Source organism: Camelus bactrianus, chromosome 12 (assembly GCF_048773025.1).
Source record: "Camelus bactrianus isolate YW-2024 breed Bactrian camel chromosome 12, ASM4877302v1, whole genome shotgun sequence".
In the NCBI taxonomy this organism is placed as follows: domain Eukaryota; kingdom Metazoa; phylum Chordata; class Mammalia; order Artiodactyla; family Camelidae; genus Camelus; species Camelus bactrianus.
Genome location: NC_133550.1, coordinates 36,688,545 through 36,710,033, shown reverse-complemented (window position 1 = coordinate 36,710,033; position 21,489 = coordinate 36,688,545). Strand labels below are relative to the sequence as shown.

The following is a 21,489-nucleotide window of genomic DNA, read 5'->3' as shown; positions in this document are numbered from 1 at the left end:
TCCTACTGGCATACTTACTGCATTGTTTCCAATCTGTTGCAGTTATAAATAATGCCACAATGAGTCATTTTGTACATATATTGTTTTTTACATGTGAGATAAATTCCCAGAAGTGAGATGACTGGACCAAAGGATACATGCATTTGTGATTTTTGATAGATGGACAGTCAGGATATGTCTTAATAGATAAATTATTCGCCCTCTCTTGCTCTCTTTACATCCGCTTTTAGTTGCGTGTGTGTGTGTGTGTGTGTGTGTGTGTGTGTGTGTGTGTGTATGTGTTGTGTGACAAAGGTACATGTAAACAGGTACTATGTAAAGCTGTTTAATCCTAAGTGGGGCTGGAGCCAGCTGTATATTTTTAGTTTACGGGTTTTTTTAATTCTAGTTTTTCCCCTTATTATCTATTATATGTCCCTCCTTTTAGCTGTCAATTGACTTTCATATAACAGCTTCCCTCCCGCCTCCTTTTTTTTTAAATTTTATTTGGGGGGGAGTAATTAGATTTATTTTTAGAGAAAGTACTGGGGATTGAACCCCGGACCTTCTGCATACTAAGCATGCACTGTACCACTTGAGCTATACCTTCCCCCACACCTCCTCCTAATTTTCATCTTCTAATCTTTCAGTGCTTTAAAAAGCAGATCTACAAGTTTATTAGATTTCTGTCCAGAAAATGTCAAACCACGCTCACTAACTATATGATTTGTTTCTTGAACTAGAGATTGAATTCTACCTTTGTTTCAAATCTGTAATCTGAGCTATTCAGATTCTTTATATGTATCTCCTTTACAACAAGACAGTGCCATATTTTAATATTTTTTAAAAGTATAAACTTGACATGAGAACTTTAGCAAAAGCTGAACATAAAGAACTGAGGTTCCACGTGCAGCAAGTCGATCACATCGGCATCCAAATGCTGACTATAGTGTAGTGTTTCAGAGTCTATACTTACCACTGTAATAGCCTGCTTTCAAACAGAGCTTCTAAAGTTGCTGTATGGCAGTTATTGTAAGTGAGTGTCTCTTGGCTCCAAGCCCACTCCTCTGTAACTCTATGGCACTAAGGCTGAGATGAGCAAAAAACTATCTCAGCTTCCACCAATACCAGGTGCTACAAGAGATCAGAAGGCAGGAGGTAGATGGGACTTTCCTGCGGTTTCTGTCAGAATCCTTCGCATCTTCACACCCTTCACTCCGGCAGCACCAGTTAGCTCCTGTCCCCAGCCTAGCTTCTTCTAGCATTTCTAGAATCAGCCCCCTTGTGTCCCCTTGGGAGACACCAGCAGCAGCCCGGCAGCACCCTCCCACAGGCTTGGGCTCCAGTTCCCAGGGCCCCTCCTCCCTGCTATGAAATCCTAATAACCTCAAACTCTTCTCTTGGTTCCTCCAGCACTAGGGGTAGTAACTGCTTTCCGTAGTTGTTATCTGTGTGACTTCAGGGTTCTCTTTGTGCCTCTTCCATTCTCCAGTGCCCGTTGACCCAATTCCCATATTAAACATTCTATTAAAATAACTAGTATGGCTTCTTTTTTTTTCCCCTGAAAGAATGACTATAATCCCAGTTTTATCAAAGGAAACAAGCATAATATACTCAACCATTCATTCTGAATTAACACCTCAGACTTTATAGAATGTCAGTACTGCTTCAATCTCAGTAAAAAAGAATGACATTTACTGAAATCAAGTCCTAGCTATTTAGAAAATCGTGAAAACATGACAGTCTCACAGAAGGGACATTGAAAACTTTTTGGCTAAACTGTTGGCTCCTAAGGGTTTCTAATACAATATAAAACATCAAGGTAAATGGTAGGACATATAAGTCTATTCTAAGCTACAAATTTGCAGCATAAGTGGCTATAACAACTGAATTCAAAGAACATTAACTGGTCTTTAGTGATCCTTGAACTTAGAATGGAACCATATCTCAAATAAGTTTCTCTTGGCAGCATGTAAACTATTCAGCAAATATTTATGGAACACTCTCTGTATACATCTCTGGCACTCCAGGTGCTGAGAACCCACTGATAAGCAAAACAGAACCTTTGTAGAACTTACGGTCTCACAGAAAACGTAAAGGGAAATGCTTTCTCAGCCTGAGCAAATGGACCTAATATCTGTAGTAAAATATGCCCAAAATAAGTAGGATCAATAATGTGAGAGCCCTTTCTTAAGAAAGGATTAGATTCCTAAATACTCTTACTCTGTAAAAGGAACCCAGGATTCAGGGATAAATTACTGATTCAAAGACCAGGGCATGAAGCTGCTTGCTAGTTTTACAACCCCAGAACGTCTTTCTCAAGGACCTGAGAGCCATTCTTTTGAAATATAACCATCAAGAAAGACAGTGCCCTTATCTCCCAGTCTCTGAGGGATAAGTGAAACGTAGCAATTCCATAAATGATAATTAGCAACCACAGATAGCACAATCATGTTGACCAATTTCCCTCTAACTTCCTCCAGTACTTTTCTACTAGCTTACACCAGTGCTTAAAAATCCTTCCTGCTTTTTGTTTCAGCAGGCTTGAGTTCAATCTCTCTCCTCTATTACAGTAGTTTTGAGTAAATTCTTTGTTTCCTGTTTAAAAAACAACAACAAAAAAAAAACAAAAACAAAGACTAGGGCATGAAAAGAACAAATGAGCCAGGAATATCTCACATCAGCAAATAAGGATGTCCTCAAAAAGTGATGGGACATGTTAAAAGAACACAGAAGCCAGCCTGAAGGGGCTCTGACTGGAATAACTTGAACATCAAAATAACAGTAATGTATTATAATCCAGAATCCAGAGTCTATACTGATAGAAAATAAACAAAAAAGGAGAGCTCATTCTTAGAGTAGAATAGTCAACTAAAAAAAATGTAGAAAGAACAAGGATTTAGAGAATTACCATCTTCAGCCATCATGGCAGTCATTGATTCAGGCAAGAATTGTTAATGGATGTGAAAATGAATGGGAATTGATACACTGTAAACTGACTATACCACAATAAAAATAAAAAAGAAAAAGAAAATGAACTCACAGACACAGAAAACAAACTCATGGTTACCAGGGAGGAAAAGGGGTGAGAAGGCATAAAATGGGAGTTTGATATTTGCAGATACTAACTACTATATATAAAATATATAGGTGACAAGTTTATAGTGTATAGCACAGGCAACTATAGTCAATATCTTGTAGTGACCTATAATGAAAAAGAATATGAAAAGGAATATATGTATGTATATGTATGACTGAAACATTATGCTGTATACCAGAAATTGATACATTTTAAACTGATTATACTTCAATTAAAAAAAAAAGAAAAAAAGAAAATGAGTGCAAGTGAGATTTTTCAGAATGAAGGTATTTACATAGTCTCAAAAGTATCTCCCCACAAATTACTTACTAATGATAAAGGGAAAAACAGTAACTTTACAGTGAAGAAGCTTGATAGACACTACCTTAAACCAAGTGATCGAAGTTAACCTCACCAGTAATGGTGCAAAACAACAACAAATGCCTCCTGAGGCAGGGACTTAGAAGAATACATCACTTACAGAGCCTTCCTTCCTTCCCTAAATACACAGCTTGAATCCAATCATGAGGAAACATCAGAGAGGGAAATTTTACAAAATAGATGGCCTGTACTCTTCAAAATTGTCCATGTCATGAAAGACAACGAGAGGCTGAGAAACTTACAAAGCAAAAGGAACTAAGAGACATGACCCCTAAATGCAAAATGTGTCACCCTGAATTGGATGTGGAGCAGAAAAAAGGCATTACTATAAAGGACACTATTGGGATAATTGACAAATTTTTGAATGTAGATTGTAGATTATATTAAAGTTAAGCTTCCTGATTTTGACAATTTTACTGTGCTTATATAAGAAAATAATGCTTCTTCTTAGGAAATACACTCCGAAGTATTTAGGGGTAAAACAGTGTAAGTCTGCAATTGACTCAAATGCATTTCTTCTCCCTCTGTTACTTTTTCTTTCCTTTAAAAAAATTGCTTTGTTTCATTTCTTTAATTTATTGGTTTCTTGTCTTCACTTCAGGCAATTCTCAGAGGTATAGCTCAAGTGGTAGAGTGCATGCTTAGCATGCACAAGATCCTGAGTTCAATCCCCGGTACTTTCTCTACAAATGAATAAATAAACCTAATTGCCCCCCCCCAAAGAAAACAACTAAAAATAAATAAATAAATGCTATTCTCCTCTAAACAGAACCAAAGCTCTAGAGAAATAGCTGATTCCAGGGCTGGGGTAGAAAAAGTATAAGGTGGAACACCTTGCTGTGCCAGAAAGTAACAAAGTGCTCAAAAAATGATGGGGACTTATAGAAAGAATACAAGATCAGCTTAAAGGGGTTCCCACTGAACAAATCTGGGACAATATAAGTACCAAAAGAAATAATGTTAGTATTACATTTTAAATCATTGAATAAAACAGGAATCCATTAGTCCCTATTGATATAAATAAATGAAGAATGAACTGAATCAGAGGAGAAAGGAGAGCACTTCCTTGCAGGAGAATAAATGAACGGCTAACAAAGTTAGAAAATCACTATTTGGCAATTATCACAATAACAATTGATTTGGACAACAGTCACTGACAGATGTGAAAATCAGTATGTGAAAGTTTGCTGAAGAACAGAATACTTATATAGTCTCAAAGTATCTCTCCACAAATTACTTATTAATTACAGATAAAAACAGTAACTTTACAATGAAGAAACCCAGTAGATACCACCGTGATCAAGTGATCTAAGTTCCCCTCATCAGTAATAGGACAAATTAACATCATATGCCTTCTGATGTGATACTCCGAAAAGAACAAGGAGTCATTCCTATGATATTCCTGTCCTAAATGCATACTCTAATCATGAGAAAACATCAGAGACATCCAGTTTGAGTAAGAGTCTCCAAAATAACTGTCCTGTACTCTTCAAAAATGCCAAGGGCATAAATGACAAAGAAAGATAGAGGAACTGTTCCAGATGGAAAAACATAAAGTGACATGAAAATTAAATACAGCATGCTCCTGAACTGGATACTGGACTAGAAGAAAAGGTATTCTTGGTTTGTTTTGATTTGGTTTTTGCTATGATGATGCTGTTGGGCAATTTGGGTAGGATCTATGGATTGGATGGTAGTTTTATATGTCATGGTTTGAATTGTGTGAGGTTTGAATTTTGATAAAACTATAATACATTTCAGTTCATAATGACCCAGGGCATAAACAGAAATATAGGTGTTAGATATACTCTGTCCCATTTGAGGATGAACAAAACTATTACTACTTCTTTTAGTAAGGCTTGCTCCCTTCATTTTATATTCATTATTTTTCATATTTACTGTTCTTTTTTAAAAAAATTATTATTTATTTATTTTAGTGGAGTTACAGGGATTGAACCCAGGATCTCATGCATGCTAAGTACACTGAGCTATACCCTTCCCCCCATATTTACTATGCTTCAGGTGTACATATTTCTCCCTAAAAGTTGCTGTGTTGTTACCAAGCCTGTGGCTGTGCTCATCTTTAAGGAGCTGATATTCCCCAGTCCCCTTTTATACTTCTCTCACTTTAAGAATCTGCCCCTTTTGTATGGGGGACTGATGGTGTACACTGCAGCCTTGCACCTTGTTCCTGCATGTGAAATAACAGGTGAACAGTCACTCTGAAGCAAACCAGATGAGCAAGGATTCTTTTCTAGTAACTGAGTACTTTACATCCACGGCAAACCAGGTAATTCAGGATGCTGTTAGTGTTGTATCAGGCTCGTCCCACAGGCTCATGCCTATCTTTGAATTCCTTAGAATCATCAGTCCCTAAACCTAGCTATTTGTAAGAATCACCTTAGGATCTTTAAAAAATGGCAGATTCTAGGACTCCTCATCAGACTTACTTAGTAGAATCTTTTGAGATCTGAGGACATCTGTGTCTAAAAAGCTCCCCAAGTGCTTTATAAGAACCCAGATTTGTGATGACTAGGCCTTACTTGAAAGCTGTCAGGGTGATGGATTGTGGCCACTGAGTGACTAAAGTTGCCACATTTGTGTGCACCTCCTACGTGGACTATTTCAGTTCTGCCATATCTAGGTATGGCTCTCCTCTCTGGGCCAAAGCATATTTTATGCTTTCCATTGTAAGAATAAGGAAATTTCAAGATATCAAGAGGTAAAGACTGGGTAAGGAGATTCATCTGCCTTTTATTTCCTATAAAATACAATGTCTCTGATTATACAGATGTAACTTTCACTGTTTTCACCTCCCTGCACCAACATGGGTGACTTCAAGAGGCTGAATCTAGGACTCAAGAGCTGGGTCTGCTCTTTGGAGTACACTTTGGTAAAGAGATCGCCCCTAGTCTTACAACCAAGGTACTGTATGGTCAGCCTAGGATACCTTTCCAAAGAAGAATGGGGATTTTAAAACATTTCAGAGTGAAAGTTACACTCTTAATGGTGAAGTCCATTTTATCTTATTTCAGATAAAAGAGACAAATTTCTCTCTACTCTATTTATGAAGTCATGCAAAAATAAAACAACAACAACAAAAAAACCCAAACAAGATTTCTAATCAAAAAACACAATAAATAAGTGGATGTTACTCTTTTTTCCTCAGGGCAGATATGAAAAGGGATTTTAGCCTCCTTTGCTTAATTTATTATATCCCTCTATTACATGGCTGTGCTAGGAATTATTAACGAATTTTCTTCTGATTCCCCATGACAGAAGTGATCATCAAATCTACAAGGGCAAACCTAACTTCTAGTTCTAAGGTTTTGAAATGCCTATGGCAAAAAGTTCCTTGAACTTTGAAATGTTTAAAATGTCTCTTGAAATGTTCTATCTCCCTAGCATCTCAAAGTCTAACTGTCTATCTCCTAAATATGGATCTGGGTTAGGACTGGTCACAAGGGAAATTCGTGCAAGATTCCAAAGGCAGAAGTGAAGCACTTATCAGACAATGAAGGTCAGTGTAGGACATAAGGTGCTCTGGCAGCTCATGCTCATTGTTGACGATTTACTGGCTCACCTTAAATCAGGGCAAAAGCCAGATATGGACCTCTTTCAGAACTCCTGGACCTTTGGTTTCTTTGAGTCCTGGGCCAAATGCATAAGCAGCACTGTGGCTCCCATAACACCTGCACCATGGCTCCTGCAGGGACCTGTATCATCAAGGTTGGAGGTGATGAGACAGACTCACAGTCTAGTTTATCCTCATGGGGTTTAGTCTGTCTTTGTGGGTTCGTTTGTCCCTGCTCACCCCCACTTCATGTCCAGCTTTCCTACCTGGCTGTAAGCTCTATTGATTTACAGTAATTCCAGGTCCAACCCCAGACACAGAGGCAAATTCTTCTCCAGCTACAATAATTTCATAATGCTTAATCCCTAAAATTAATCTCTTCTTCCCTATGACTCAGAGTGGCTATGCTTCTCTGATCAAACTCTGATACAGACAGTGGTATTGGAAGTAATTCCAGGGAGAACCAAACCTTAAGGGTTTCTCTGAATTTGTTCTGGATTATCTGGTCTGACTGGATTTAAAGGCATTAAAGGCACTGGTGACCAGCTGTCAATGATAAAGGTGACACTGACTGTCCGTGGCACACATCAGCAAAAACAGTTTCTTAAATTATCAACTATAGACAGTAGTAATCAAATAGCTTAAGAAGGCAAGGCTTTCGGTGACCAAGTAGATGCTTCCATAGAACATTTAAGTGAAAATAAGGACTACAGTGGGGTTGGTTGGTTTTCCCTAATCAGGTAGGATAACTGGGAGAAGGGAAATGATGAGCTTAGGGCTTTAAATTCTCAGTTCAAGATGAGATATAGGACCAGAAAACATACATAATTGCCTTCTTATATCCGCAAGGCTATGCTTTCTAAAAAACAAACCCAAAGTCTAATCCTGAATTAAATGCAATTAAATTCCCAATCTTGCAGGTCTCCTGTCAAAGTTTTTTTTTTTTTTTGGAGGAGTGTGAATGGAAACATATGGGAAGATTCAGATGACACTGGGATCATGAACCCCTAAGTTCTGTTGAGCCTCCTTTGCTAGTAGAAATAGCCCTTCCTTCCTTGCCTGTGGAGCCTAGTCTCCTTACCTGTAAAATCTGTCATGGCCTTCCCTGAGGTAGTTGCCTTGTAGAGTGTGCTGATCTTCTTCAATACCAGCTGTCAGTAGCTCCCACTGCTTCTAGATCCTGCCGCAAGAGATCCTAGAAGGTAAGATAAAAAGGGTGCAAGATTTACAATGACAGAAATCTGGGCAACACAACTGCGGATGGAGGCTGAGAATATTTGGTTGGATGTGTAATAGTTGGCCTCAAGAATGGCCCCAACGATCCCCACCTCCCTTCCCACATTGTATCAGAATTCATTGCATGACCAATAAAATACAGCAGAAGTGATGGTGTGTCATTTCTGAGACTAGGTTATAAAGGACACTGCAGCTTCTGTTCTGGTTGCTGTTTCTTGAATTACTCACTTTAGGGAAGCCATGTCATAAGCAGCCTTTATGGAAAGGCCCACATGACAAGAAACTGAAGCGTTCGTCCTGCCAACAACCACATGTGCGACGTTAGAAGCAGATCCTCCAGCCCTGGTCAAGTCTTTAGCCACCACGGTCTCAGCCAACAGCTTGACTACAACCCCATGACAGTCCCTGAGCCAGGCCACATAGCTGAGCCACATCCAGATTCCTGACCCTCAGAAAGTATGAGATAATAGTGTTCACTGTTTTATGTCCCTAAATTTTGGGGTAACTTGATAAATAGCAATAACTAAAATAAAATGGAAGAAATATAATGGTAGACCAAGCCAAATGTATTGCTATGAGTACAGTAAAGAAAGTGTCCCAATCCATTGTTTTAGCTCAAATTGCTGAGAGTGTCTCTTAATAGTTTGGATGAAATTTAAATTCAATGGTTGGACCATACTAAATGAAATTAAAATGCCAGACTGCCTTGGTATACTGAACAGTAAGGTGTTGACAGAGACTCTCTCCTTGATCATATTTTAGTTAGGCTACTCTGAGCCCTTTTTCCACTAAGCCCAATCTTGGGCATCATTTTAAAGAGACCAAATGTAGCAAGAATTCTGTCAAGTCGGTTTAGCCAGAATCTTCCAAGCTTAAAATCTGATCAGCCTCAATACCTGATCAAATTCATCTCCCAAGTGATATCTGATAACCTCGGCCAGCCTTCTGCAAGAATCCTGTTAGGTCAATTTAGCAAGAATTACCCTACCTTCTTAGTAACTTCCCATCCACTGACCCCCACCCTCCCCAACTCTGGTCCTTAGCTAAAAATCCCCACTTTTAGAAATTATCTCACTGAGATTTCATAAACTATGCAAGATAGGTATTACTCCCATCTAGGACCAGCTACATAATCAGCAAGGCCCAGTGGAAAATGGAAAATACAGGGCCTCTTGTTTATTAATTATTAAGAATTTCTAAAACAGTGATAGCAGAACCATAAACCAAGCATAGGGCCCTGTATAACTGCTTAGCTAGCAAGCCCATACGGCTGGCCCTGCTTCCATCTTGTGTTTAAGAAACAGATACACAAAAAGGGGGAGGATATAGCTCAAGTGGTAGAGTGCTTGCTTAGAATCTACAAGGTCCTGGGTTCAATCCCTAGTACCTCCTCTTAAAAAAATCAGTAAATAAATAAACCTAATTACCTCCCCCCACAAGAAATAAGCTAAGAAAAAGAAAAAGGTACACAGAGATCAAGTAGATTCCCAAGATTGCTTTATTAATAGCTGGGAAAATGATAGACCCAGAACTCTTAACAGAGGTTTGATTCCTACTAAACTCCTCCCAATTAAACTAACCCCTTCTCTGTTTAACTGAATCTAGTAAAGATTTTCTAGATTTACTAAACTGCTGCCAGTCACCTTCATTCTAGTTCATCACTATACCCCCCGGCGTTAAAAATGATTTATTGAATGTTTGAAGGGGTTATATAAACTATTGTGATGAAATCAGCAATCTGCCTTACTTTAGGAGGTCCTGCTACCCATTTCCTTTTAAAATACTTTCCTGCAGTCTGATGGAAAATGCAGATATGTCTATGTGTAATGTCAACGGACAGAACTTTAAAAAAAAAGTACCGTAATGGCAGAAGTTGTGACACAAAATACTGCAGTGACATTCTAACCGTAACACTGAAATAATATAACAAGTATTCGGGGTTTGCCTTTCTTTTTCTTTTTAAGTGACATACTGTACCAGGACTCATTTAAACGCAAAGAACTGAAGCGCCGGAGTCAAGAAGAGACGTTTGAAGGTGAAGAGACAAAAAACGGAGGTCACGAGCACAATCCCACGGCACTCAAATAGCCGGCCCGGCATGCGCGCCTGCGCAGAAAGAATCCTCCTGCGCAGAAGCCGGGCCGGAAGGGCTGGGGAGGTTGGGGCGGGGATACGGTTGCTAGGAGAGCGCGATGACGTTAAGGCCTCGGCGCTCTTCTCGGCCAATGCGTGCCGCCTGCCTATAGTGACGCACTGTGTGCGTCCTGCTGACGACGCGCGAAGGGCACAGATCTAAAGGCCAGGAGGACGTTCGGCCTCTGTAAGCCGCAGCGTTTCCCTGGGAGCGGGTGTGAGTTCGCCATCTTAGGGAGTGAGTGTGGCCCGGCCTTCCCCGCGGTGGGTGCGGGGAGGGGAGCGCGGAGCCCCCCGTGGGGCACTGCTTTGGCTGTAGGCCCGGTCGGCCTCCTCCTTTGGGGAAGCCGCCTTAACCTCCTCAAGGACGTGGAGGCGGGAAGAGAGAAGGCCCGGGGTGGGGGTTTCCCAACCTGCAGATGACTTTGGCGGCCTCACAGCGCCTCTGCCTTTTCTCTGACCGCTATTCTGTCCTCCCTAGGAAGATGTTCTCGTCCGTGGCGCACCTGGCGCGGGCGAACCCCTTCAACGCGCCCCACCTGCAGCTGGTGCACGATGGCCTTACCGGTCCCCGCGGCAGCCCGGCTGGTCCCCCGGGCCCGCCCCGTTGCTCCCGCAACCTGGCAGCCGCTGCTGTGGAAGGTGAGGTCAGACCCTGACTTGATACGGTCGTTAGGTCTCGTGGTCCGCTTGGCCTGCTTGGCCTGGCCCGGCGTGTAGAACAGGGAAGGACGACGAGCTTAGCCCCGCGGCACCGCAGGACGGCGCCTAGTTGCTTGTTGGAGAATGTCAGACCTTTCCGCCATTGGCTGGTTTCGGAACCTTGGACCTCCCTCAAGGGCGTCGAAGGGCTCCGTGACCTCCGCGCCCTCGAGCGAGCAAAGGCATAGAGGCCGTGACTGGCTCGTTATCTTCTCCGCCCGAGCCCGTTTGGTCAGCAGACTAAGTACTGAATAAAGCCTTTCCTAACAGCTCGCCACGGCAGTTCCAATTGTATTATCTTTTTTGATTTTGCTTTAATTTTCTTTTCAAAAATACTCCTTTCTCATTTAAGTATTAAGTCTGATATTAGTTGACACAAGCTATGTGAGATAACTGGATCCCTTGTTTCAATGTGGCTAGTTGACTTGCAGCCCCAGAGAGACTATAGAAAAGATAAAATAATCGATAGGAATCCCTTTGATCTTCTCTCTCGGGATTCTTGATGATTAGACCCAACTTTATCTTAATTCTGTGCATTTTAAATCCCAGTGTAGTGTATTTACAGAGAAACCTGAAATCTGAATTGCAGGACTACTGAAAACAATCTACCTTGTACCTGTAAAATGTGAAGGTTTTTTTTTAAAGAAATCATTTATGTGTCTTCAGTGTGGGTAAAGAAACCTTACATCATTCGATTTTTCAATTTAGAAAGTTAGGTCTGTTGTCATTTGTGTAGTAAATGTATTTGACTACAGGAGTCTGTTTATCTAGTTTTATGCTATAGGAATCCATAAGTGGGACTAGTATTGGTTAGTAACAGGTAATTTTAGACATTTGCAAGCTTTTACATGTCAGTTGCTCTTTCCGAGTTTGTACTCAGAAGTGTGTTCTTATCAGCCGTTAATAATTTGAAGTTTAACTTTAATTCGAAGAGCTATTAATGGTGTAGAAAACTTTTTTTAAAATTTATATGGCAGAATGAGAGTATCTCACAGAACCTTCAAAATTGTTAAATGATTATTTTGATTTTGGCAGTGAACTTCTTGTGTGCACTAGGTGAAAAATTTTAATTTACTTGTAAGTGGTAGCCAGAGCTGTTCGGTTGTGATAGTACTGTTTCACGGGGAATCATAGTTCTTTTTCATTCCCATGGCCTTAGTCATCTCTGAAGAAATACTTACTTGATTTTTTTTCAATCAAACAGAGCAGTATAGCTGTGAATATGGATCTGGCAGATTCTTTATCCTTTGTGGACTTGGAGGAATTATTAGCTGTGGCTCAACACATACAGCATTGGTTCCTCTAGATCTGGTTAAATGCAGAATGCAGGTTTGTGTTTGCATGTTGGATTAAGTAAAGCACATTGTTGAAGCATGGCTGTTACCTACTAACAAGCTGTGTGGAGACCTAACTATCCAGGAGGTAAGTTGATAACCAGTAACATGAGTATTATATTAAAATGCATGGTGTGTCTTGTCTTATTACAGAGTACAGTTGTGAATATGGCTCCGCGAAGTTTTATGCACTGTGTGGCTTTGGTGGGGTCTTAAGTTGTGGTCTGACACATACTGCTGTTGTTCCTCTGGATTTAGTGAAATGCCGTATGCAGGTTTGTATTGAGACAACATTGAGCATTTCTTTCGTGTGTGACTTAATTCCAAATGTTAAAGGACTTCACAAGTGAGAAAAATTTGAAGACAACACAACTGCTAGAAATTTTAGTAGGAAGCCAAACCCAAAATTTCTTTAACTCATGAGCTTTACTCAGTATTTTAAATCCAGAAGTGTCTCTTTTAAAATAAGCGTGTGGGTAGATTGTTGATCTCGAACTCTGGCTGTAAATGATTTTTTGCTGCTGGGCTCAGTTCTCCCTAGAGTTCTTCAAGGCCTGATGATTTTTTGTGTCCAAATAGTCATTTTACAAGCAGTTACATGTCAGAGTAGGCAGTCATTCTTTGGGTATTATATGAAGTAACTGCATGTCCCTTACTTGTTAAGATCAAGGCAGAGAACACTGTAGATTAAAAAAAGACTCTGTTTTAGTATTAAAAATTTGTGGGCATAGCTTGTATATTTATGTAAGTTTTTTTTTTTTTACAATTAAAATATCTTAATTAGAATTCTTGAAACACAAATAATCAAACATCAAAAATTTATTTGTCCCAAACAGGATTAGAAGTCTACTTACGTAAAAGAGAAAGGAAGGTGAAATATTAGCAGGGAGAGGAAGGTGATGTATACCAGCCCTCTAGTACTGGCAGAAATAGATAAGATTCTTTCCCCCCATTAGTAATAGAATGAATATTAAGTATACCTTTGCTAAAACTTCTTATGCATGTCTCTTAAAGTTAAGTTAATTAAGTCAAAAGAGGATTCTCTTGTTGATGTACCTTTTAACATGTATTTAATTTGACTCTTAAATTCACAAAACTTTATAATCTACTTAATGGGCTAGCATATATCAGAGATATAGACATATCTATTGTTTATGCAGTAGCTTTAAGACTTTTTTTTTTAAGTGGTAGAATTGGGTGGTGGGAAAATGTCTTTAAGCTTCAGTTTTATTGTGTATTTTTACAGGAATTTTATCCTCTTAACTAACCCTCCAAGACTTAAATCTGACTGAAAGAAAGTTAGACCTTACTGTACAGAAAGTTATGTTTACAAAGATATTTTTAGATATTAAGCTGATACCATGCAGCGAGCTTATATTTACCTATCTTTTGTGTAGTTACTTAAGTTTATTTTAGAACCCAGAGAAAAAACTAAAAATAACAATTAAATACCTATGAGAACTGTGATTAGCTCTTTGGTACATTTAATTAATTTTTTTTCTTGTTTTAAATAAAGGTGGACCCACAAAAGTACAAAGGCATATTTAATGGATTCTCAATTACACTTAAAGAAGATGGTGTTCGTGGTTTGGCCAAAGGATGGGCTCCGACTTTCATTGGCTACTCCCTGCAAGGGCTCTGCAAGTTTGGCTTTTATGAGGTCTTCAAAGTTTTGTATAGCAACGTACTTGGAGAGGTACGTAATTTAACTTTCAAAGTCCTAAGCTCTTAACTTAAAATGTAAGACCAAAAAGAATCTTAGGTTTTTGTTTGACCCACCTTGTTTTAGAACTGAGGAAATGGTCTCAGAATGGGTGGACAACATGTTTCAAATCATAAGGCTGTTGAAACAGACAGGATGAGAAAAAGAAACTATAATCATTAGATTTCAGTGCTTTTTATTATGGTCTGCTGCTTTCCAAGTAAGTTGGATTTTGAGTCTTTAAGAGAAAGACTGAAAGGTTCCTTTGTATAGTTCAAGGGGCAACTATCCTTGGCACCTCGATGTTCAAAAAATATGCACAGTGTACTGTAGTTAATGAGGTTATGAGAGAGAACATATATTCAGTCTCATCGTGTGTGTTATCTATGGACTGTGTGATAAACACTTTTAATATCTGACATTTAACTGTTTCCTAGAACTGTTCCTTAAAGTTGAGAACAGCTAAGGCAAGAGCAATTCACGTGCCTCCTTCTGTTTTTCAATTAGGAGAATGCCTATCTTTGGCGCACATCACTATATTTGGCTGCCTCTGCCAGTGCTGAATTCTTCGCTGACATTGCTCTGGCTCCTATGGAAGCTACTAAGGTTCGAATTCAAACCCAACCAGGTTATGCCAACACTTTGAGGGATGCAGCTCCCAAAATGTATAAGGAAGAGGGCTTAAAGGCGTAAGTACACAGTTGCCTAAATATGTAGTATAAAAATAGTCATTTGAGAAAACTGCATTTGTTAGCTTTAATTAAGCGTGTCAGACTTCTTTTTTTTAATACCTATTTTGTTCCCTCACGTGGAACATAAACTCTAGAGACAAGGATAAGTGGGTACATAGCTTGAGCCTTGAATTGAGGGGTTTTTTTTCCCCTAAAGTGTGAATCGTTTGTCAGTTTGCAAGTGACTTGGTATTTGACCTAAACATTAATTCTTAACTTGGGGGGGGGGGTGCCTTTGTTAGGATTTTTGTCATTTATACATATAGTCAGGTCACAACATGCTTCCTTAGATCCACCTTTGTGGATGCCAATCTTAAACTGAGTTCTACTTGTAAACTTCTGGTTTCTTGTAGTTCCAGTCAAAGAAACATCCAGCAACTTTTTTGGTTGTATAGTCAAAGGTGCTTGAGTCATTGGCATGTGAGATAAATATACCTGCATGTTAGTCTTAGGTTCTGATAGAAATGACATGCAATTGTGCTGCCATTTTTTACTATCAGGACTCGACTGGTGTGCGGACACTTCAGTTAATAATGAAAATCTCTGCTAGAACATATGCAACTGAGTAAAATAAGTGTTCTGATTTCCTAGATTCTACAAGGGGGTTGCTCCTCTCTGGATGAGACAGATACCATACACCATGATGAAGTTCGCCTGCTTTGAACGTACTGTTGAAGCATTGTACAAGTTTGTGGTTCCCAAGCCCCGAAGTGAATGTTCAAAGCCAGAGCAGCTGGTTGTCACATTTGTGGCAGGTTACATAGGTATGGAATTATTAGAGCATGCTTGGCTGTGAAATTAAGGATAAATAATTATTTCCATTATTGGCCTCTTTTGTAAGGGAAAAGTATTCCAGAGAAGTTTATCTTCCCATTTTATGTGCTCTTCAGGATTCATAAATACTTGCTAATTAGTTCCTAAAATAATTGTTCTATGGTTTGCATGTCATAATTAAGATTGGAAATATATTGACTTCACTGCTGCACCATTTATTTTTCCTTTAGTTTTTCCAAGAACAAATTTTTAATTCAAGAGAAAGCATTAAAATCAATATAAAACTTGAGGAATTGTTTTGTTCTACATAAGATAGACTGCTTTCTAACCTTTCTTGTCAGTCTCACTCTAAAATACGATTTTGCTTTTAGTACTAAAAGAAAATTTTATTACTTAGTTATGAAAAGGCTGTTGGCTATGATGTGAAAAAACATTTTTTAACTGACCCCATATTGGATGATACATCTTGACTTTTTTCAGCTGGAGTCTTCTGTGCCATTGTTTCTCATCCTGCTGATTCTGTGGTGTCTGTGTTGAATAAAGAGAAGGGTAGCAGTGCTTCTCAGGTCCTCAAGAGACTTGGATTTAGAGGTAGGATATCCCCCCCCCCCAAAGAAAGAATAACACTTTGGAGTACATTATATTTTTCATTCACGTTTCATATTTCATCCAGGTGTGTGGAAGGGACTCTTTGCCCGTATCATCATGATTGGCACTCTGACTGCACTACAGTGGTTCATCTATGACTCTGTGAAGGTCTACTTCAGGCTTCCTCGCCCTCCTCCACCTGAGATGCCAGAATCTCTGAAGAAGAAGCTTGGGTTAACTCAGTAGATAGATGGAAGCAAATGTGGACTGAGTCTGCTTGTTGATCAGTGTTGAGGAAGATGAAAAAGGAACTTTTATATATTTGACAGTGTGGGAAATTGTCTGTTCTGATATAATTACTGTAGTTCTCTTGCCAAAGGCAGGAGTTTCAAACTTACTGTTGAAATAAACCCCACTGTTCATGATTTGTCTGTGACTTGATAATTATTTTTTAAAGTAGTTTTTAAAGAAAGAACCCTAAAATGGACAGAATTAAGCATATATTAAAACCTGAAGGAAAAAATGCACTGTTGGTTGAATACTGTGACCCTTACTCATAAATTGTCCTATGTCTCAAGTTTTGTCATTCAAGGGAGTTGTTAACATTTTTAGGAGCCATCCTCTAAATTTTTAAAAATTTGATTTAATTGTTAAATTTGAATATGGATAAATACTCATTTGTGGTTATATATTGACAAGTACATTTCAGCATAATTTTGTGATGTGCTGTACTTTTAAAAATTCTAATCAGTTTGCTAATCCTTATTTCTAAAAGAAAGTAATCTAAATTAGGCTGATTGTTAGGATGACTTTTTTAAAGGACCAAAGCAATTGATAGCTAAAAGTGATTTCAGGTAACTTAATTCTCACATAAATCTGACTTTCTAAATTACAAAAATTTTTACCATAAACTATTTCCAGTTTAGTTTTTAGGAAGAGTACCTGCTTGACAACCGAAGTAGGTGAATGCCCCTGGGAAAGGAGCATACTGGCATATTAAAGCATAATCTTCTAGAAAGTCAGCCACTGTTTAATTCTTAAGTTTGGTTAGGAAGTATAAAAGGCCAATTTATAATATGGTTTGCTTTTCAAGTCTGATTACATTTTACCTTGAGGCCTTTGGGTTTACCTTGAGGCCTGAGGTGTCTGGGTTGAGTTGATAGTCCTAGTGAAGTATGCAGAATGGGGCCTCTGGGGAAAAAACTTTGAAGGAGCCTAAAGAGGGAGACAAATGTTTTCATTATAAACCCATGTTGTGAGATCAGTGTACTAAATTTAGAAACCAGGTGTATCTGGTTGCATGTTCATTAACTATCATTACCTGGTCTTGTTTAAGGTTCCAATCTTACTTTACTGTGCAGAGGAAAAGGAAGGGTTATGGATATATTTGACCAAACTCAAATTGGGCAGTCTGAGCCTGAACAAGTGAAGGTCAGTTGGTGTCACCAAGTGTGCATTTGTTACTACTGTATAACAAGTCATCTGAAATGTAATGGCATGAAGACAATATAATCTCGTATTTTCTGTGGGACAGGAATTAGGAGCATCTGCTGGAGTCTTCTGCTGGGTCTCTCAAGAAGTTACAGTCAAATGGTAGTTCTGGGGTCATCTCCAAAGGCTTTTTCACATCCAGGCTAGAGAGAGATTCTTTGAGCATCCCCCTGTTACTAGTGGCTCAGTCTTTTCCTCAAAATCCACAGCGTGATGGCTTCCGGGCAGCTGGCCTTACTTCAGGGCTCTGAAGAGCCAAGCAGAAGCTGAATCTTTCTTAGGACTTGGCCTTTATGCTGAAAGTAAAGATTCTAATAAGGAAATTTTAATAACATTTTCACATTTGGTTTAATGTCAATTCTACAAAGCAGAACCCCATGGAATGAATACACATGATTAGTAGTTTAATTGAATTACATCATAACACTAGGACAAGATAGCATTGCATAGTAGTTTCCAGAGAGATCAAATGATTCAATTCTCAGATTATCTTTGAGAGCTATTCAAATTCTAAAATAGCCTGATTTTTTTTTTGCTAAATTATGCAATACCTAGTGACATGTACAACAAAATTGAAGAAGTTCCACCTTAGCCAAATCTCCATTGTGTGAAAGCTTCATGAAATGTTTTGATACCGTTTTTGGGAAAGTGTCCACAATGTTCACCAAGTTTGATGCATGGCAGTCTTGCTGCTAAATTAGGAGTTGTATACTGTTTTCTTTAACATAATACTGTTTACACATTTTTTTCATCTATGAGATAAATCACAAAATAATTGTTAAAAATCTGAGATACCACATAGATAAGAAACAAACTGATTTCAAACTTTGAGGGGTAATCTGTAGTTCGCAGTTGAATGCTGCACCTCTCCTGATGTATCAAAGAGTGATGTACCTTAATAACCTAGCTGCTCCTAACAGCTTGTAACCTCAGATTTTATGTATTGAATCATTTACCTCTTTTATAAGAGAGTCCTGACTTTGCATTCACATAAGTGGTCATAGGACATGCGTGAGGTGTTAACCTCACCATTGATACGGTTTATGAGTATTTGGTGACTCGAGTTTCCTAGAAAGCAACTATTCCAAAGTTTTCTGGTTTTATTTTTTTTTTCTTTTTTAATGAAGTATAGTTGACAATGTGTTAGTTTCAGGTGTACAGCAAAGTGATTCAGTTATACATAAATATATCTATTCTTTTTCAGATTCTTTTCCATTACAGGATATTATAAGATACTGAACAGTTCCTTGGGCTACACAGTAGGTTCCTATTTATTTTATATATAGTAGTGTGTATCTCTTAATCCCAAACTCCTAATTTATCCCTGCTCCACCCCTTTCCCCTTTGGTAACCATAAGTTTCTTTTCTATGTGAGTCTATTTCTGTTTTGTAAATAATTTAATTTGTATCATTTTTAGATTCCACACATAAGTGATAACATATGATCGTGTGTGTTTTTATAGACCCTAAAGTGCCATGCATGGAGCAGTCACTTAATAAAGGTTTGCTGTACTGAATGAAAGCCTAGAGGATGCGTCTTTTACACAAGATACAATTCTTACCCAATACTGTGATTTGATGTACAAATCAGCTAGCTTTCTTTGTGGAATGCAGTGTATTCAAGATTTGAAGATGGAGGATAATTCACGTGAGGGGCAGTATCTTTATCATTTAAAGACCAGTGACCTCAACACCAGGGGGCTGTATCAACCTAGGTTAAAACTCCTTTTTAGACATCATTAATATCTGAAAATATGATGTACCCAGCTTTTACTAATGGATAAACAATACTGATTCTATTGCCTGCACAAGTAGTACTTTAAATGATATTAAAGCAGGGAAATTCCACAGAAAGCTGATGATGACTCAACCATAAGAGACCATATTTATTATTGAAGTGATTAATTTTACATTTTCTAACTGTTGGGAAACGGATCCAAACTTTTCCATTCTCCTGTATTTCCCACAAAGGCTATCTGACTTCACAAAATCATGACAATAAGCCTAGTGACATGACAGATTTGAGAGTTCCTTCAAGAAAGTCCCACTTAGCATGGCTACCAAGTTATTGACAGATTCGTGAATCATTATTACAATAATGAATAGACCTAGCACCAGATAATACTGATAGAAACATATTCTTCATAACTGAATTTTTGGATAGCTGGATTTATACTTTTAAGTGCTGAAAATTTTCTTGTTAAATATTTTTCATGTCTAAAATGCATTCTTATGTCTGGCTAAAATGATTACATGAACATAATTTACATTTCATTTGGTTTTGTTAATGAACATCAATACTGCATTAGGGTATACTGTAGTGATACTCTCCCTGTGGATTATAGAGCTGTTATCCAAAAAACAGTTCCATACTATAACTTTTTGTTATATTAGTTAATGACTTTGCCCTTTATTAGATGTGCCAGGCACTTTAGATGTTAATATTCACAGCAGTCCTGTAAGGTAGATATTACCATTCTTATTTACAGATGAAGAAATTAAGGTTCATGGGTACTAAATTTGTCCAAGGCCATAGAATTAGGTAGAGCCAAGATTGGAACCTAGGATCTCCAATTTCAAAGTCTCATGTTTCTACTACATTAAAACAGACATGAATCAAATAGTCTTCCAATAAACCTGTCTTGTCGTTGTAGTTACGGAAAAATACAGCATAAAAAAAATCATTACAGTTTGGAAAAAGAGAACTTAAGTATGCAAAACACTAATAGGTGCTGTATTTAGTAATACTGTTACCATATATAATGGATTCTATTTCTATTATTTAAGACAGACGCGTGGAAGTGCTTACTCTGCTCAGCTATGTGCTAGGTGCAAAAGAATATCACTTTAAAAAACAGAAGACATGAATTGAGAAATCAAGAAACTCACAATCTAGTTTCAGATACCCATGAAACAATTTGTGGAGAACAATGGACACCTGGTGCTTAAATAAAATACAAGCAATAAAATTGTGATGGAGACTTCAAGTGCTACAGCAGTTTAGGAAAGAGAAAGTAATACGGAGTCAAAGAAGTGGGGAGAGTTTTTTGAGGCTCAACTTAGAACTATGTGAATCAACTTGAATGCTAACTCTTTCATGGCAGAAAGCCTATGGCTTGGGCATGAGCCATCCTGGTATAAGAATTCATAAACAGACTCATCCAAGGAGCGGCCAAGATGGCGGAGGAAGGCCCTGAGCTCGCCTCTCATAGACACCACCACCATTACAACTATTTAAAGAGCAATTATTGATGAGAACAACTTGGAGACTAGCAGAAGTGATATTCCACAACTAGAAATATAAAGAAGGAACTACAACAAGACAATTAGGAGAGGCAGAGACTAAGTACAGTTAAGAGCCGCACACTAAGGTAGGTGACCCACAAACGGGAGGGTAATTACAATTGCAGAGTTTTCCCCCAAGGAGTGAGGGGTCTGAGTCCCATGTCCTGCTTCTCAGCCCCAAAGGTCCTGCCCGGAGGAGACAAGCCCCCAGAATGTTTGGCTTTGAAGGCCAATAGGGCTCACTTTTGGTAAAGCCAGAGGTCTGGGAGAAATAGAAACTGCACTCTTAAAGGGTGCCCACAAAATCCCACTTGCTCCAAGACCCAGGGCAGAAGCTGTAATTTTAAAAGAGCCTGGGTCAGACCCACTTGCTGATCTTGGAGAACCTCCCAGAGAGGCAGGAGGCAACTGGGACTTAGCCTGGGGACATAGACACAGGCAACAGCCATTTTTGGGATTCATTCCACCCTAAGGGTACTGGTGTTGCCAACATTTTGTAA

At 38.7% G+C, this 21,489-nt stretch overlaps 1 protein-coding gene, 1 long non-coding RNA gene and 1 other non-coding gene across 6 annotated transcripts in view; 2 read left to right on the top strand and 1 right to left on the bottom strand.

Annotated features, from left to right (window-relative positions):
* Positions 1–10,368, bottom strand: part of LOC141579421 (uncharacterized) — a 36,866-nt gene extending 26,498 nt beyond the window's left edge. The window contains exons 1-3 of the long non-coding RNA XR_012510732.1: positions 10,227–10,368; positions 8,095–8,208; positions 7,023–7,155 (exon numbers count right to left, since the gene is read on the bottom strand). This is a non-coding gene — a long non-coding RNA (uncharacterized LOC141579421). The remainder of the gene's footprint in view (positions 1–7,022; positions 7,156–8,094; positions 8,209–10,226) is intronic.
* A 71-nt stretch (positions 10,369–10,439) lies between these two features.
* SLC25A3 (solute carrier family 25 member 3) lies at positions 10,440–16,638 on the top strand. 4 transcript variants are annotated; one of them, XM_010962765.3, is made up of 8 exons: positions 10,440–10,569; positions 10,864–11,024; positions 12,289–12,413; positions 13,935–14,114; positions 14,628–14,809; positions 15,443–15,615; positions 16,106–16,216; positions 16,299–16,638. In XM_010962765.3, the coding sequence occupies exons 2-8, from the start codon at positions 10,868–10,870 to the stop codon at positions 16,457–16,459; spliced, it is 1,089 nt and encodes a 362-aa protein (XP_010961067.1). In that variant the 5' UTR covers positions 10,440–10,569; positions 10,864–10,867; the 3' UTR covers positions 16,460–16,638. The 4 variants fall into 4 exon arrangements, with proteins under 4 accessions (XP_010961067.1, XP_010961068.1, XP_010961065.1 ...); XM_010962766.3 differs by lacking the exon at positions 12,289–12,413 and adding an exon at positions 12,572–12,693 and having other exon boundaries at positions 10,471–10,620; XM_010962763.3 differs by having other exon boundaries at positions 10,471–10,620.
* Positions 15,127–15,374, top strand: LOC123619012 (small nucleolar RNA SNORA53). Its single transcript, XR_006727528.1, has one exon. It is a non-coding gene; the product is annotated as a small nucleolar RNA SNORA53 (small nucleolar RNA).
* Positions 16,639–21,489: the final 4,851 nt, after the last annotated feature.

What these genes read in the sequence shown, in the direction of transcription:
- SLC25A3 (XM_010962765.3), top strand. Translation starts at nt 10,868, where the DNA reads ATGTTCTCGTCCGTGGCGCACCTGGCGCGGGCGAACCCCTTCAACGCG. An exon ending in TGGTTAAATGCAGAATGCAG is followed by an intron (nt 12,414 to 13,934) that starts GTTTGTGTTTGC and finishes TTTTAAATAAAG; the next exon opens with GTGGACCCACAAAAGTACAA. An exon ending in ATTTGTGGCAGGTTACATAG is followed by an intron (nt 15,616 to 16,105) that starts GTATGGAATTAT and finishes GACTTTTTTCAG; the next exon opens with CTGGAGTCTTCTGTGCCATT.